Here is a 17,443-nt window from a genome sequence, read left to right as displayed (position 1 = left end):
ACTCAAGACCGTCAAAATAAAGTACCTGTACTACTCAGTAGCAGATGTGTTTGTACCTATCATGTGCCTTAACCTTTTCCATGGTAGATGAAGATAAGTGTGTTTTATATAACTTTATTCCTCCCTGACATCTCTCCATCCCATCTGTGTCACCCTCCCTTCCTTATCCCTCCTCCCCCACACTCACACCGTGGTTCATCTTGCACCCCCCCCCCTCCGCCCCGCCTTCCCCCAAGTAGTTTAGGCTGTTGGTGGGTTTCTGCCTTGTGTTACATTGTATTATAAACTTTAAAAAAGAGAAGGCTAGAGTCGTTCAAAAATGGTTTGATTTCCTAGAGGAGTAAAGTTGTTGATGCTTTCCTAGCGAGCAGAAGCGATGCCGCAGTGACAGAATGTACCATGTTGATTTTACTAATACCCACTGGCAAATATTACGCTTGTTAAACATAACGGAAAAATACTGGTTTGTAGAGTATACATTTGGTGTGTTTTCAATAAATCATGCCTGGAAAGAAGAATGTGTCTCCCGGCTCTGTGACTTTATTTCTCAGGATTTTTCTTCAACGTCTGACGTCACCATCACGGATGCTCCTTTACTACGTTGCACGGGATCAGTTAAGACGATGCGGTAACAACAGCACGACAAAAGCAGCCGCGGTGATGAACATTTTATTCTGAAAACCATGGAGAAGTTGTTGTTTTTTATTGTAGTTTCAGATTTCTTATGTAATACTGAGAAAACAGGAAATTCCCCCCAAACGTAATTGACTCTCCTATGTCAACAAGATAAAACCAGGTTTGAACCACTGCGCCACCTGTCGTCCCAAATGAACATTTCTGTCCTTGCATCTTCCGTTTCTTTCTTTAACAGTGTGTATTGACTTGTCTGTGTGTTGCACTTGTGTGTGTTTGTGTGTACACTAGTTGTGGTAACATGTAGGGGATGAAGAAAGTATTTCTACCTGATGAAACGTTCTATTTAGCAACCAAACTCCATTACCCAGGATTCCTGACAGCCACTGCCGGATCCCTCTAACCTCCCTGATTGGTCGGCAGCATCACGTGGAACAGGATGGCGGCGTCTGCGAAGAGTGAAGCGTGAACCGTTGACAACTCACCAAGACGCTGAGTTTGATGATGGAGTCATGGATGTACACGTACTAGTTTGTATTTGTTCCGGATTGTAGCGCTCCGGAGAGGGAACGGAGCCGCGCTCGGCTTCCCGGAGCTTTCAACCGTGAGTAAACCCGGTGTTCGGTTGAGAAAGAAACTTTGTCGTGCGTTGCTCCCGACACTGTTTACACCAAATACGAACTCAGTCTGCCGGCATCTTTAGTAAACTGTCCGGAGGAAATGAGGCGTTCACGACACCCGCGCTAATTGTGATACTACCATTCATAGTACTTGTACTGCCATTTATGATGCTTGTACTACCATTTATGATGCTTGTACTACCATTTATGATGCTTGTACTACCATTCATAGTACTTGTACTGCCATTTATGATGCTTGTACTGCCATTTATGATGCTTGTACTACCATTTATGATGCTTGTACTACCATTTACAGTACTTGTACTGCCATTTATGATGCTTGTACTACCATTTACAGTACTTGTACTGCCATTTATGATGCTTGTACTACCATTTATGATGCTTGTACTACCATTTATAGTACTTGTACTGCCATTTATGATGCTTATACTATCATTAATAATACTTGTACTACCATTTATGATGCTTATACAATCATTTATGATACTTGTACTACCATTTAGGATACTTGTATTATCATTTATGATGCTTATACTATCATTTATGATACCTGTATCATTTATGACTCTTACTTTAATTTTGTCACTTGTACCATTATGCTACTTATACTGTCATTTTTGCTATTTATACTATAATTTATTATACTTATACTATCATTTTTGCTGTTTATACTTCATTTTGTGATACTTATACTATTATTTTGTCACTCATACTATCATTTATACAACTTGTATTATCATTTATGATACTTCTGTCATTTTTGTTATTTATGCTATCATTTATGATCCGTATGCTATCATTTTGTCAGGCGTGACCACCCCTGTTGTCCCTGGTGTCAGACAAGCGTTCCGTCACCATACGGCAGGCATCCACAGCCCCGGTGTTCCTGAGGGTCTCAGCTTGCCCGTATCTTTGATTGAATGAACACATTTTGTAAATCGCCAGCTTCACCTACCAATCAGTTCCACTTCCTCCACCAACATCCTCTAATCGAATGAGGGAGGAAACTTTTCCAAAATTTTTTTGGAACCAGAAACGTCCAAGATTTATGGTGTCCTCGCCGTACTAACGGCACGGCAGAGGTGGGCCGCCACAACCACCGGATCTTACGTGCCGTTTTTTTTTCTTTAGCAAAACAAAAGGTGAGAGGTTTGCTGCTCAGGTCAAAGTCGAACTGTAAACGCTCGCCTCAACCAGGCTGCGCCCTGACATTCTGGACACGTGCACTGACTGAGACCACCAGCAGGGGGCTCTGTGTCACCAAGGTGGGCGTGCCCTCAGGTGACCTGGAGTACTGGATGTGATTACTGGTGTTGTTGTGGACTTGAACATTGATCCTGATGGTTTTGTGGTTTGAAGCTGTGAATGCTGATGATGTGTGTTTCTTGGAGGCTGAACGATGCACCGCCTGCTCATGGGGGGGCTCTTTTTACAACTCTCTGGAGCACGAAGACCATGAAGGCAAGGCAGGTTTCTTTGTAGCCCGTTTTCCCCACCAGTTTGTCTCCAGGCTTCATGGCATCATAACAACATCCTCGGCCCTCAGAGCCTCACATCGACTGAGGAGAAACTCCATAGAAAACCTTTAACAGGGAAAAATCTGAGAAACCTCAGAGTGAGGAGGGGAGGAGGGATCCCTCACCCAGGACGGACAGACGTGCAGGAGATGTTGGTACAGACAAGAAAAGAGTTTATAACACAGAATGGAGGAAACATGGAAATGTTAATAACAGCTGAAGAAGGAAGCTTCTGGTAGGGGAGGCAGGGAGAGCAAGCCAGCTTGATGGGGGACTGGATGGTGGACTGGTTCATGGGAGGGGAGGCAGGGAGAGCAAGCCAGCTTGATGGGGGACTGGATGGTAGACTGGTTCATGGAAGGGGAGGCAGGGAGAGCAAGCCAGCTTGATGGGGGACTGGATGGTAGACTGGTTCATGGAAGGGGAGGCAGGGAGAGCAAGCCAGCTTGATGGGGGACTGGATGGCAGACTGGTTCATGGAAGGGGAGGCAGGGAGAGCAAGCCAGCTTGATGGGGGACTGGATGGCAGACTGGTTCATGGGAGGGGAGGCAGGGAGAGCAAGCCAGCTTGATGGGGGACTGGATGGCAGACTGGTTCATGGGAGGGGAGGCAGGGAGAGCAAGCCAGCTTGATGGGGGACTGGATGGTGGACTGGTTCATGGGAGGGGAGGCAGGGAGAGCAAGCCAGCTTGATGGGGGACTGGATGGCAGACTGGTTCATGGGAGGGGAGGCAGGGAGAGCAAGCCAGCTTGATGGGGGACTGGATGGCAGACTGGTTCATGGGAGGGGAGGCAGGGAGAGCAAGCCAGCTTGATGGGGGACTGGATGGTAGACTGGTTCATGAGAGGGGAGGCAGGGAGAGCAAGCCAGCTTGATGGGGGACTGGATGGCAGACTGGTTCATGGGAGGGGAGGCAGGGAGAGCAAGCCAGCTTGATGGGGGACTGGATGGCAGACTGGTTCATGGGAGGGGAGGCAGGGAGAGCAAGCCAGCTTGATGGGGGACTGGATGGCAGACTGGTTCATGGGAGGGGAGGCAGGGAGAGCAAGCCAGCTTGATGGGGGACTGGATGGTAGACTGGTTCATGGAAGGGGAGGCAGGGAGAGCAAGCCAGCTTGATGGGGGACTGGATGGCAGACTGGTTCATGGGAGGGGAGGCAGGGAGAGCAAGCCAGCTTGATGGGGGACTGGATGGTAGACTGGTTCATGGGAGGGGAGGCAGGGAGAGCAAGCCAGCTTGATGGGGGACTGGATGGTAGACTGGTTCATGGGAGGGGAGGCAGGGAGAGCAAGCCAGCTTGATGGGGGACTGGATGGTAGACTGGTTCATGGGAGGGGAGGCAGGCCGATTTAACAGCAGGGGATAAAAAAAGGGGTGGTGGGGGGGTGCAGGCGGCGGTTGGGACAGAGATGGAGCTCTGGTGGATCTGTGGAAACACGGAGAGACATTGTTTTTGGGCTCCGTTCTCTCTGGTGTGTATCTGATACTTCATCTGTTTGGAATCACTTTGACAAGGTGGAGGGGAAAGAAGGGAAGATGATGTTTGAAAAATGGACAGACAGCCCTGCGATGGACTGGCGGCCTGTCCCTGGTGACCCCGCCTCTCGCCTGATGAATGCTGGATGATTTCATTGTTCAGTTTCTACCTGAATCACTGAGAGGATTGAATGGTTTTCTCTTTGTGGTGCTTTTGAACTGTGCAGGGTTACACAGGGATCCCTTCCTTCTTAATTATATGAATAATTTGACCATGATGGACATAACATTTGATGGAGCTGTCAGTCAAACCAAAAATGACCATTGAAATAAATCAGACCTCCCCTCAAACGGCCTCAGCGGCAACTGAAGGGGTCCGTTGAGAGTCAGCGGGGCTCCGTTCCTCCGTGGCGCTGCTGCGACCACATACCTGGGATCATTGAGTCAACAGCCAGTCTAACCTCAACCCTAAACTAAAATTAAATGAATCTGCTTTCAAGTCACTTTGGGTTGTTTGTCCTCGTCTTTGAAGAAAGGAAGAGAAATGAAAAGGCAAAGATCTGTCAAACTACTCGTTGCACTTCGCTCGCCGCGTCAGACGGCCGAGACGTGTTTGGGGCGTCGTGCAGGCATATGAGTGTCAATAAAGTTTCCCTGAAGAAGAGGCGATGGAGAGGGGCTGAGAGCTCCAACGCTCCCAACTGTAGTTTTCATTGTTAACACCAAGTGGCAGCAAAACCTCACTATAACTACACGTGTGAGTGTACTTGTGTGTACTTGTGTGTATTTGTAGTACTGCATGTCGTCTCCCTCCTGGCCACAAAATACACATCTCATTCAATCCCTCACCTTTAGTGGAGATGTTTAAGGTTCCTACTCTTGGGGTTAGGAGGTGAGGGGAGCTGTGTGTGTGTGTGTGTGTGTGTGTGTGTGTGTGTGTGAGTTATAAATAATTCATCTGCTGTAATGACGCTGCAGCGCTCGGTAGGCGTTCTCCTCCTCCGTGGTGCTGCTACTCCCACACCTCCGTCACCCGTGTAGAAGTTTCTCTCGTTCTCTCAGGACATGAAGAACACGAGGCACCACTGTCGACCCGCTGTTCTCTGCCCTCCTGACAGGAAGGAAACAGGAAGTAGAAAAATAAAGCTGTCTCTTCAGCAAATGATGGATTTGATTTGATTGACTGGCAGGTTTGTCGCTGCTCAACAGAACACGAGCGTCGGCTGTGAGGGTGAACCCTGACCTGCAGCTCACCGGGCCGACCCTCTTGGTTGGTCTGGCGTGGCGGCCTGTGACTCAGGCTGGATTGATGTCCTCCAGGCTGCGGTCATTCCCTCTTTCTTCTTTTCCTTTTTCCTGCTCTGAAACACAACAGTTGTTTTCTTTCATCTCTATTTGAACTTCAGGTTGTTCCTTATTGTCATGTTCCACACGTTCTTTGTGGAACATGTTTCATGTATGATCACGCCAGGATCTTATATAGCTTCCAGAAGAACAGCATCACGACCCCCCCATACACTCCTGCCCCCCCACAGTTGTGACTGCAGTGGCTACAGCTCTGGGCCTCTTCACTCCTGCTGCAGTGGGCTACCTGGCACGTTTCGCCGTGGGGTCCTGTGACATCACATCCCCCCACACACGGACGCTCTCTTCCCCTCCTGAGTGCTGTGAGGAGAGAAGCTAGAATTTTTTGGCTGTGACTCTCCAGAACTGCAGGACTGTGGGACATCTGCAATGCAGAAGTCTATATATAGCAAGAGAGTTGGAGGGAGAGAGACAGGAGGAAACGGAGGGATCAGCGGGGGGGGGGGGGTGTGACTGCGAAGACTCATCCTGCAGACTCACGTTTTGCTGCCTGCTCTCTCCTGTCAAATGTCGTCTTCTAATTAACCAAACACACCTGAGCAGCCGGCAGAGAAGTGAAGAAAGTCCCAGAAACACAAAACCACCAAGGTCACTGATGACCTCAGCGGTGTTTCTGCACGTCAGTCGCCTATGAGGGGAGGCGCGGTCGGACGCCGGCGGACAGGCAGAAGCAGGGAGAGCGTTTGCTGATGTTGAGTCTTTATTGCCTCATCCTGAAGGCTCTCCAGGGAGCAGCGGAGGAGGAAAGCTGTTCAATTACGTATGCACCTCTGCAACAAACATGCTGACTGCAGAGCCCAGCACACACACACACACACACACACACACACACACACACACACACACACACACACTGCTGAGAGGAGGATGGGCCAGCAACATGCCTGTAGAGCTGCAGCACTGATCAGACCCACTAAATTCTCTATAAATCAACCCCGTGACGCGCTGCTGGCCGTCGGTGTCCCGGCACGTTGACTCGCGCGAAGTCAGAACTCTGCTGGTGTCACAGGAGCGAGATGGAGCATGAATCCCTGATGCATGCTGGGAGACGGCTGGAGCGCCAGCAGCCCCGACTCACATCCACTTTTGAAAGAGATGAAAAGCTGCTGAGATGTGACCGTTAACACAGTAGCTCAGGTCTGTGGTTTGGACTGTGTGTGTGTGTGTGTGTGTGTGAGAGAGAGAGAGAGAGGCCATAAACATGGACAGATGCAGCGCGATCATTACCCTGGCGCTGAGAATCTATGTTCTTATCTCTTCTCCAATGTTCTGGTGATGAGAGCCGCCAGCAGCAACTTCTGCCTGTCGATTGGCTGAGACGTCTTCACCTCAGCAAATCACACAGCTTTTTCTTTTCCTGGCGGAGTTCATCAAATTTTTACATTTGCTTTGCTACTTCCCTTTTTCTTTGTGACAACTTTATTGATTGCCTGTTACTGCTGACACACACACACACACACACACACACAGATCATTATTGTAATGAGGTTCTTGCTGGTGGCCACTGTTGGCAACTCCATCCATCTTAGCCGCCCCTGGTGGCCATCTTTCATCTCTGGTGCAGGCGGGCCAACACAAGCAGTCCAGCTCATATAAAAAACACAAAAAAGCGAGAGCTTCTTCTTCAGAGGTCAGCAGGCGCGTGACTGCCGGCTGTTGCCTTGTTTCGCTTCTGTGCGGCGGACAATAAATAAGCAGAGGTGCTCTTAAATGACAAACTTACATTTACGTTCCGTGGTCGTGGCTGCAGGGGCGCGACAGAGACCAGCCGTCATCTGCTCGCTGCAGTCGCCTTCCTTCTGCTCCCTTCCATTAGTTTGAGTTCACGGGAGGAAATGGAGGTGAAAATCCTCCTCTCGTTTGTTGTTTATTGGCAGCTGGTGAACAGAATAAAACACCAGAACAAAATAGGCGACAGAATCCAGGGACATGCGAACGCGTCCACAGCGTGGCAAAACCGGGTCTGGTCTGAAAGTAGGCTAGTCGAGCCTGCAGAGTGACACATTTTTGTAGTCCAACAGGAAGTTAGCATCACCATTGCTCCCTCGAGCAAAAGCCATTTTGGGATTTTTAACATTGGAATTTTGATTATGACTGGAAATCATATCTTTTTTTAATTATGCATTTTCGACAACCCCTGTAGGCTCAGTTAGCTACTTGCTAGCAAGTGCTTTTTTAAAGCAAATAAATGCGTTATAAACAGCTTCACAAGTTGTGTTTACTTATTTATTTTAAGCTGAAGAACAAAAGTTGAAAAGTCTTTCTCTCATGCTGACTCGTCTTTATTCCAGACATTTAACCAAGTGACAGAAATGCTAACAAGTTTCTTGGTTTCAGGACTCATTCCTGACCACACGTGCACATTTAGCATCTGGGGATGACTTGGCTAGCTTGTTAGCATGCTGGTTAGCATGGGTGCTAAACATTCTGTTTATCATTTTATGGAGCTGTAGCATCACCAAACAGAGGACACGAGAGGCAGTAAAAGTTTGGTTAATAAATGTGTTTATTTGGCTTTGAGAGAAACATCACTGCATGAGGCAGCAGCGCGTACGGTCACAGTTGATCAGCAGATCAGTCTGGAGGTGAAAGCACCCCTCAGCCTCCCCAGAAGTAGGTACGCGCACGCCGCAGGTGAAAACATGTGCTGTTCTTATTTACGTTCACGTATGGTTAAGGCAAGTTTTTAATTGAACACACAACAAGCAAAAATGAATTCCATCCACAGATATTCAAGCTCTGAGTCAGGCCATGCATTCATGCCCCGTTGTCTCATCCATTTGTCAAAAAGTGTGTGTGTGTGGGGGGGGGGGGGGGGTGAAGAAGAGGAGTGAGAGGAAGAGTTCAGGGTAAAGTGACAGAGAGGATAAAAATAGCCCTTTTATGTAACGCGGTGAAGCCATGACCTCAGCGGCTTCAGACACACCTGCCACTGGCAGCGTGGTTTGAGGGCCGCCAGTGTCACTGGCAGCTGGCTGCCACTCAGCCACGCTCGCCTCCACCTTGCTCTCCATCTGCAGCTAAACAAAACTAAAGCGTTTGTGCCAGGAAAAAATTTAATTTCACCAAGAATGAAGGGAGGGCAGCGCGGTGGAGCAGCCTCACGGCCCCCCAGCAAGAAGGTTGTGGGTGGAGCCCCAGCTGCAGCACGGGGTCTTTCTGGGTGAGTCTCCATGTTCTCCCTGTTCCTGCTGGGTTCTCTCTGGTACTCCAGCTTCCTCCACAGTCCAAAGACATCAAGAGGGACCAGGTTAATCCAGACTCTAAATTGACCGTAGGCGTGGCTGGGAGAGCCAATGGTTGTCTGTCTCTATGTGCTGGCCCTGCCATGGACTGGTGACCTGTCCAGGGGGAAGGCTGCTGGGATAGGCTCCACCCCCACCACCCTCAACAGAAGAAGAGGGGGAAGATGGATGAGGGGAGAGAGGGAGGACCTGCGGGTAGTGAGGTATTGACAAATGGATGAATCAAAGGGGGAAAGATTATACTCCCAAAAAATTATATATAGCAGCATTTTACATTCTATAGTTTTCATTCCCAGAGATGCACTTCCCCTCGGAGAAGCAGAACACACTCCTGCAGTCACCACAACACAACCCAGCCAACCAACACCTTCATATATACATTTTTTTGGAGCTCCGTTATTGCCGTGCGGAGAGGGGGGAGGGGGGGCCTGAATGGTCAGTGTGTACATTTCATTTTGTCGTGGTGGGATGAGATGAAGACAGTTGATGATGAGTGGGACGTGGAGAAAGAGGGGAGGGGCAGCATCCCCTCGCTGGGGGACAACTAGGGTGGGAGTCATTCCTGACGCGGAGGAATGAGCTGGTAGTGCTTTGATCAACTCGTGGTCTACAGTAAACCCCCAACTTTTATATGTAAAATCAAATAGCACCGTAAAAGTTGGACTGGCTGTCTCTCGTGCTCCAGATCTGTGCGTGGTTTTTCTTCTGTGTGCTAACAATACCGATTGATTGATTGATTGATTGATTGATTGATTGATTGATTGCTCTTATTGTAAATCATTAATGGCACGTTTGTTGTTGCTCATAAAAGGAAAGTTTCAGACGTGTGTGGCGTCGTGCGAGCGTTCTCGCTCCGCTGACGTGATGAAGAAGCACGACGACATCAGCTAATGCTCACCTCAAAAGCTCCGCCATCTGGGAGCTGATTGGGTAATCAGCGAGTGTGTGTGTTTGTGTGTCTGTAAGTGTGTGTGAAGCGATGATGTGAGCAGAGACCAGAGCGGAATGAAAGAATGGTGTGATGAGGAGCGATGAAGACGAGCAGCTTAGCTCTTGCTGGTCTTCTCGGCAGGAGCCTCCTTCTTCTCCTTTCTATCCTTCTGTTTTGGCTTCTCCTCCTCCTCCTCCTCCTCCTCCTCTTCCTCTTCTTCATCCTCCTCTTCTCCCTCAGCCTCCTCCTGGTCGTCTCCCTCCTCTCCTTCCTCCTCATTCTCCTCTCCCTCCTCCTCTCCCTCCTTCTCCTCATCTTCTCCTTCCTCTTCCTCCTCCTCTGGCTTTGCGCTGGACTTCCTGTAGGCTCCGAGGGAGTAGGTGCGGGCTGACATGTAGGAGAAGCCCGGGTAGCCGGACTGAACCACTGCGCCGCCGACGGAGCTGAGGCGGCACTCCTCACCTTCCAGCAGCTTCCTGCGAACACAGAGACAGACAAACCGATGATGTCACTGTCTGGTCTGAGTTTGACGCTGCGATTATTATGTCGCCATTTCTGTCCAGAGGGACGGAGTGACCCCGGCAGCACCTCCGCTGTCTGTTCTACTTGAATCAGCCAAGACACGGCGGTGCTCCGAGTCTGAACTGATTCCCCTGATGTCAACGTGACATCAGAAACGCGTGACAGAGAGGCAGCCCAGTTACCAAGAACGCCCTTGAGCCCTTCGTGCCTCCTCGTTTCATCCCTCTTGATTGATGGATTTGCTGTCACATGTAACAGCTGATTTGCTTGACTCCATTTTGATTGGTGTAAACCTGGACTGTAAGAAACAGACAAGTTTTATCCTACGAAAGAGAAAGTTTGAATCTTAACGTGCTGGAGTCTCTGAGGCGTTTATGGCAAAACATCGCTGACGAAGTTGAAACTTCTCAACTGTTAAAATACGTCAAACATTCGCTAATAACCATGGCAACATAAAACCTGGTTAATGGCAGATCGTTGGGAACGCGGCCAACCTGTAGGCAGCGATCTCGATGTCCAGCGCCATCTTGACATTCAGCAGGTCCTGATATTCACGCAGGTGGCGGGACATTTCTCCCTTGGTGCTACGCAGGGCCGCCTCCAGCTGCTGAATGGTGTCCTGCAGACACATACACACACACACACACACACACACACACACACACACACACACACACACACACACACACACACACACACACACATTTAGCCTCAGTATGAGGGGTCCTCCTGTGATGGGTCCTGTCTGTGGCCACACCTCATCTCACCACCACCCTAGTCTGGCCTCTCGGGAGCTCCTGCTGGCTACGTACCTGCATCTCTCCGATCTCGCTGTTGTGGCGATCCTCCATCTCGGCGATCTGCCTCTCCAGGGCTTCGTTGTGGCCCCTGAGGGCCTCGATCTCCAGGGTGCGAGCCTGCACCTGCCTGCGGTACTCGCTCAGCTCCTCCTTGGAGTGCTTGATGGCATCCTGGTTGCGAGCGGCGGCCTCGGTCACAGAGGTGAACTTGGAGCGGTACCACTCCTCCGCCTGGGCCTGGTTCCTGCATGACAGGTTCTCATACTGGGCCCTGATGTCCTTCAGGGCGGCAGCCAGGTCCGGTTTACTCATGTCCATCTCCACTGACACCTGAGCGGGAGGGAGGGGGAGGAGCAGTGAGGAGGCATTGATGTCAGGTTTCAAGTCGATACGGGAAGGCAAAGCGATCAATGAGAGCCGGCTGATTGACGGCTGATTCAAGTCTGTTGAAACGACCTCGGAAATCAGCTCAGGAGTTTCATCATGGATGACGAATAACAAAGCTTTCACCGGGATTAACTGCCCAGGGTTCAGTACAGGTAAAGCATGTATGCTGCAGGAGAACACGCGTGTGCAGTGCTATGTGTGTATGAGCCGTGTGCTGATGAGCAGCCAGTGAAGCGGAACGCTGCAGGACTGCTGACTCAGCATTCTGCAGGAAAAGCTGTGCTGTCAGAGGCTCAGGGCAGGAGGAGTCCCTGCAGGGAGGATGGAAACCCCGCAGGAATCTACCTGGCAACCGCCCCCCCTTCCTTCAGCACAGTCAATATATTGATCCCTGATCAGGGATCCACGAAGTTGCTTTTATTCACAGGACGAGTGTCCTCATTTGTCCCCACAGAAAGAATCCAGCGACTCACAGATGTCAGGTACGACGTCACAGTGGCCTCGTGCCCCCTGGGACGACCACGCCCCTGCAGAATGCGCTGCTTCTGCACACCCCCACCCCCTCTCACCCAACCCTACCCCCTCTTACCCCACCCCACCCCTGAAATGAAAACATCACCGTGTCGTCATCATCATCATCAGAGGAAAAAGGGGCAGCACTCAGCAGGAGTTTAAAAGTGTTCTTTTTACTTTAATAGTTTTAAAAAGGGAAATGACGTCAGCTGCCTGACCCCCCACACAGCCTGAGTCGGTCTGAGTAAATAAGACAGTTGGGGGGGGGGGGGGGGGGGCTGAACCGGAACTGCAGTGCCATCAATAATCAGGTGCGTGGGAGGCAGAGTACTGCGCACAACTACTAGTTAGTAGGTTTGTGTATTACTTAGTAGTACTACATAGTTCTACACTAGTTATCCCACTTATTACCTTATCAGACATGTTTGTACAACATTTACTGCAATACAGTCCATCAGATATTAAGATAAACCCAGTTTGTGTGAAGGTCGCAACAAAGTCACGCGTTTCCCTCATCAGTTCTCCTGTGTGTGTGTGTGTGTGTGTGTGTGTGTGTGTGTGTGTGTGTGTGTGTGTGTGTGTATGCGTGCGTGCACGCGCACCTGTGTGGCCTGCAGGGATGCCTGCAGCTCCTGCAGCTCCTCCTCGTGAACCTTCCTGAGGAAGGCGATCTCGTCCAGCAGCGATTCCACCTTCTTCTCCAGCTCCAGGCGCGCCAGGGTGGCGTCGTCCACGTCCTTCCGGTAGCCCTTCAGGGTGTTCTCCGCCTCCTCGCGCAGCCTGGTCTCCTCCTCCAGCTTCTCCCTCACGCGCTCCAGCGCCTCGTTCATCTGCACGCAGTCCAGGTGCATCTGACTCTTCTCGTGCGTCAGCTCCTCCACGCGCGCCCGAAGCTCGCGGATCTCCTGCTCGTAGAGCTCGTGCAGGCGCGAGGGCTCGTTGTTGCGCTGGCGCAGCAGCGTCACCTCCGCCTCCAGGACTTTGTTCTGCTGCTCCAGGTTGTGGACCTTCTCGATGAAAGACACGAAGCGGTCGTTGAGGCCCTGCAGCTGCTCCTTCTCGTTGGTGCGGATGATCTTGAGCTCGTTGGTGACCGCGGTGGACTGGGTCAGGTCCATCATCGAGTCCGGCATGGAGGAGAAGACGCGGCCGGGCGCCGCGCTCCTGCGGTAGGTGGCGGAGGAGATCATGGAGGGGGAGCCGTAGGTGCGGTGGCCGGCGCGGTAGCCCGCGGACCGGGACGGGCTGCTGCCGCCCAGAGCCACGCGGCTGGCCCGGGGGGCATCACCGAAGATCTTCCGATAGGAGCTGGAGCTGTAGATCTCGCTGGAGAAGCTCATGGTCCCACTGCGCTGCGCGGTCGAGAGCGGGAGTTGTGTGGAGTTTGGGAGTGTGAGGGTGAGTGAGAGAGAGTGATCATGCGAGTGATGCGTGGCCAGGACAGGTGCCTTTATAGGGAGGCGCTGGCGCATCATCTGACGCAGGAGCAGAGAGGACGAGGGGGACCTGCAAGCGCGTGCAGAGAGCCTCCTCCCTCCGGGGTCCCGCAGACTCTTTCACGCAGCCGCTGGGTTTTTTTCTGCCTTGTAACTCATCGACACTCAGCAGATCAACGTGAATCTGGAGCCGCGCAGGTCCCCTACCCTCACGTGGAGGACGCCCCCGCCCCCCCCGTCATAAACCTGCTGGCTCGCGCCCCTCCGGCACCGTCTCAGGTTACCGGTGTCACTGCAGCGTTTCTTTGCTGCCCCAGCAGAAAACCAGATGGGATCAATGTGTGGCCTTCCTGTGCGCGAGGGGGTTTTAGTACTGCAGTCTGCACCCCCCTCCGCAGGATGAGACTCATCAATGCCGGAGTGAAGCAGCGGCAGAGTTCGGGGTCTTCATTTATGTCGAACCTCCCGGTCCTCGCGAGATGCCTGATCTCTGATGGCTCCCTAACCGTCAGAGTGTGTTTGTGTGTGTGTGTGTGTGTGTGTGTGTGGGGGGGGGGGGGGCTGTTGTTGAATTGCTGCGCAGAGCTGACTGCATGGTCCTGGTCCTGGTCCAGGCGGGGGCGGGGGGGGGGGGGGGGAACCACACCCCTGCGAAGGCGAGAAAACACACCCAGAGTACTGCAGCTCCTCCACCTCCACAAGACACCTCCCTCTCTGGCTGTCTGGAGTCAAGCCAGGGAGTCCAGACGTAGAACAGAGGGGTGTAGAATAGAGGGATGAAGAACAGAGGGGTGTAGAAATGAGGGATGAAGAATAGAGGGATGTAGAACAGAGGGATGAAGAATAGAGGGATGAAGAGCAGAGGGATGAAGAATAGAGGGATGAAGAGCAGAGGGGTTTAGAATAGAGGGGTGTAGAACAGAGGGGTGTAGAATAGAGGGATGAAGAACAGAGGGGTGTAGAAATGAGGGATGAAGAATACAGGGATGTAGAACAGAGGGATGAAGAATAGAGGGATGAAGAGCAGAGAGATGAAGAATAGAGGGATGAAGAATAGAGGGGTGTAGAACAGAGGGATGAAGAGCAGAGGGGTGTAGAACAGAGGGATGAAGAGCAGAGGGGTGTAGAACAGAGGGATGAAGAGCAGAGGTGGTGCAGGGAAGCTGTCAATCACCTGAGGAACCTCAGTGGGGCTCTGATGAGGAAACGACCTTCAACCACTGGTCAGTTTGTTGCTTATTTACATGTTAGTACAAACAAATGACAGATTGTGGACTAAGAGAAAGGGTGGACGGATGATGGTGGGTGGTCATACCCTCTCTAGCCACTAGGAGGCACCGAAGCGTCGGCTGCCTGCTGCAGAGGCCCTCACTGAAGATGAGCTCAGATGTGAAAACCACAGCTGAGATTTATTCAAAGTCAGCTTTATTGGCAGTTCTGCTGTTTGTGCAGGGCATCAAGAGGATCGAAGGCTTTTACTCTGAGACGCCGGTGGAGGAGCGCCACTATTATGAATATATAAAAGGCACCAGTGAGGGTTTAGAAGGAATACTTCTAAATTTACGAAATGAAGTACGGAATACTAGGAACTTAGGCGTTGTCATACCAAAAGTGGCTGGTGCTGAATGTCAGAGTGTGTGTGTGTGTGTGTGTGTGTGTGTGTGTGCGTGCGTGCGTGCGTGCGTGCGTGCATGCGTTGCTCCACAGTTAGTTAGTTTGGAGTCAGAGTCCTGAACCCTCAGGACTGCAACAGCAGTTCGCATGATCCGAAGCTTCTTGCCAAATACATTTAAAGTAGAAAATCTGCATTGCAGTCAGAAGTCCTGGTGGCAGGTGACAGTGACCTCGACCTTTGACCCCAAACATATTTAGATTCATGTTTTAGGTCAAGCAGACATTTGTGCAAATCTGAGGAAGTTCCCTCCTGATGTCCTGACGTTGAGAGGCACGAGAAACAAGAACAATCAGACACCCTGAGGGCAGCGCCTCTGCACCCGGGTCCACAAACCAGACAAGGTGGCGGTGACTCCGCCATGTCAGACTTTTATGTCCACTGGGACTCCGCCTCGCTGGCGGTGACTCCGCCTCGCTGGCGGTGACTCCGCCTCGCTGGCGGTGACTCCGCCTCGCTGGCAGCTCGGCTCACCTGAAGAGGCAGAACGACGCCAGCCTGTCTCCCTCCTGACAGCTCAACAGAAAAAACAAAAACAAGCCACTTTATTTTACTGAGATGTGACTTATTAACGCTAACGTGACTTTTTTGACAAATGTATCAGGCAAGACTTTTGCACAGTGAGCTGACCTCCACCTGCACCTGCACCTGTGTGTGTGTGTGTGTGTGTGTGTGTGTGTATGTGTGTGTGTGTGTGTGTGTGTGTGTATAGTGACTCAGCAGTAAACGACAGGGCAGGTAGCAGACGTATCTGATCTCTATCACTGTGGGAGTGTCCCAGCCTCCCTGCTCCCCTCCAGTTACTGACGGGGCTGTGACGGGACGCCTGCACCTCCCTCTGATTTAACCTGCAGCCGAAAGCATCGCAGCGTTCTGGGTGGCGATGGACGCCATCAACTCCCCATCGGCTGAAACACAACACGCCTCCCTGAAAGCTGGTGGAGCGACATCCACCTCAGCAGGCACAGTGTGTTATTACATTAAACTGCTGCAACATGAATAATTGGTGTAATGACTGAAGCAAACATGGACACGGACACACACACACACACACACACACACACACACACACACACACACACACACACTGTTTTACAGCAGAGCACAGCAAGAGGGCGCCGCTGTTCTTCCAGCACACACAAAGCTTTCATGCTTTCTTGCAAATGGTGGAAGAAGTGAGAGGCTGGTGGAGACCTGAGCTCAGAACATGTTAAGAACACACATGGCGCTGACAGGTAACATACTAACAGACATTGTCATAGTCGGAGCAGCACAGGTTGGTGATTGGTTTCTTTGTCCAGCCTCAGCGCCGGGTGAGCTGCTCCAGCTGGAGCTGATTCGGTGGATGTTTGTGCGTTTGCTGCTGTGAGCGTCAGTGAGATGTGTGTCGCTGCCGTGAGCTGAAGGGCGGCGAATGCAGAGGCGATCGGCGGGAGTCACCAACGCTCGAGCTGCAGACGCGCAGAGTGAAAGTGGTTTAGCGTCCCAAGAAGAAACCTGCATCTCTGCTCGGGATCTGCCGCCAGCCGCCGCCACGGCGTCCAGGCAGAGCTTCCGTCTGCCACTCAGCATATCGGCTGTCTGGTGTGTTTATACTGATATCCAGAAGCGTTTATGTGTTTTTATATTGTTGGGTTTGTTTTTCCCAGTTTTTTACGCGGTACCTCAGGAACGCCTGTGAGATTCGTCTCAAACACCCAGTGAGACTCAAGGATGACCTGCTGGTCAAAGGTCACAGGTGATGGCAGGCATCACGACAACCTTATGTCTTGTTTTCATTTCGCTTTGATGTTTTGTATGATTTATTTGATTGATTGTAAAGGGAAGCCTGTCCATAAATAAATATATTTGATGTTAGAAAACACAAGAACTCCTTTAATAAATTATTTCTCTCCTCCCTCTGAGGGGTTCTAACATGGCGGCCTTCGCTTGGCCAGACACACGCTCGTGTCTGTGGTTTCATCTAATAGGCACTTCAGACGCTCCTCCGGTGTTTACATCCAGAGTCCATGAACGTTATTGACGCTGAGTCCTCCTCACTTAATGTCGCTTGTATGAAACACGTGGAGGCCCGACCATAAACCCTCTCCAGCAGCACCAGGTGTGTGAGTGAGGGGTTTTCCTGTGGGGAGCTCCATTCGCGTCATGTCCAGGCCGCTGGCTCGCTCGCTTCCGTCTGGTCTCGGACGATCCCGTCTGGTGTGCAGTCCCTTGAGCCCCCCGCCCCCAGCATGGAACTCCTCCATCTGTTTGCAGAAACCCAGAGAGCAGAGAAGAGCCATAAACCTCGACTCCTCGTCTG

At 51.3% G+C, this 17,443-nt stretch overlaps 1 protein-coding gene across 1 annotated transcript; it reads right to left on the bottom strand.

The window, feature by feature from the left end:
• Positions 1 to 8,123: 8,123 nt before the first annotated feature.
• Positions 8,124 to 13,645, bottom strand: neff1 (neuronal intermediate filament family member 1). The gene is made up of 4 exons (XM_086207462.1): positions 12,636 to 13,645; positions 11,146 to 11,463; positions 10,828 to 10,952; positions 8,124 to 10,287 (listed from the first exon to the last, which is right to left on the bottom strand). The coding sequence occupies exons 1-4, from the start codon at positions 13,506 to 13,508 to the stop codon at positions 9,927 to 9,929; spliced, it is 1,677 nt and encodes a 558-aa protein (XP_086063588.1). The 5' UTR covers positions 13,509 to 13,645; the 3' UTR covers positions 8,124 to 9,926.
• Between the last annotated feature and the right edge of the window lie 3,798 nt (positions 13,646 to 17,443).

The sequence above is a fragment of the Aulostomus chinensis genome, chromosome 6, assembly GCF_037954235.1.
Source record: "Aulostomus chinensis isolate RoL2024-O1b breed Wild chromosome 6, RoL_Achi_v1.0, whole genome shotgun sequence".
NCBI classification, from domain to species: domain Eukaryota; kingdom Metazoa; phylum Chordata; class Actinopteri; order Syngnathiformes; family Aulostomidae; genus Aulostomus; species Aulostomus chinensis.
The sequence above is the reverse complement of the archived record's forward strand: the minus strand, read 5'-3'. Positions and strand labels throughout refer to the sequence as shown.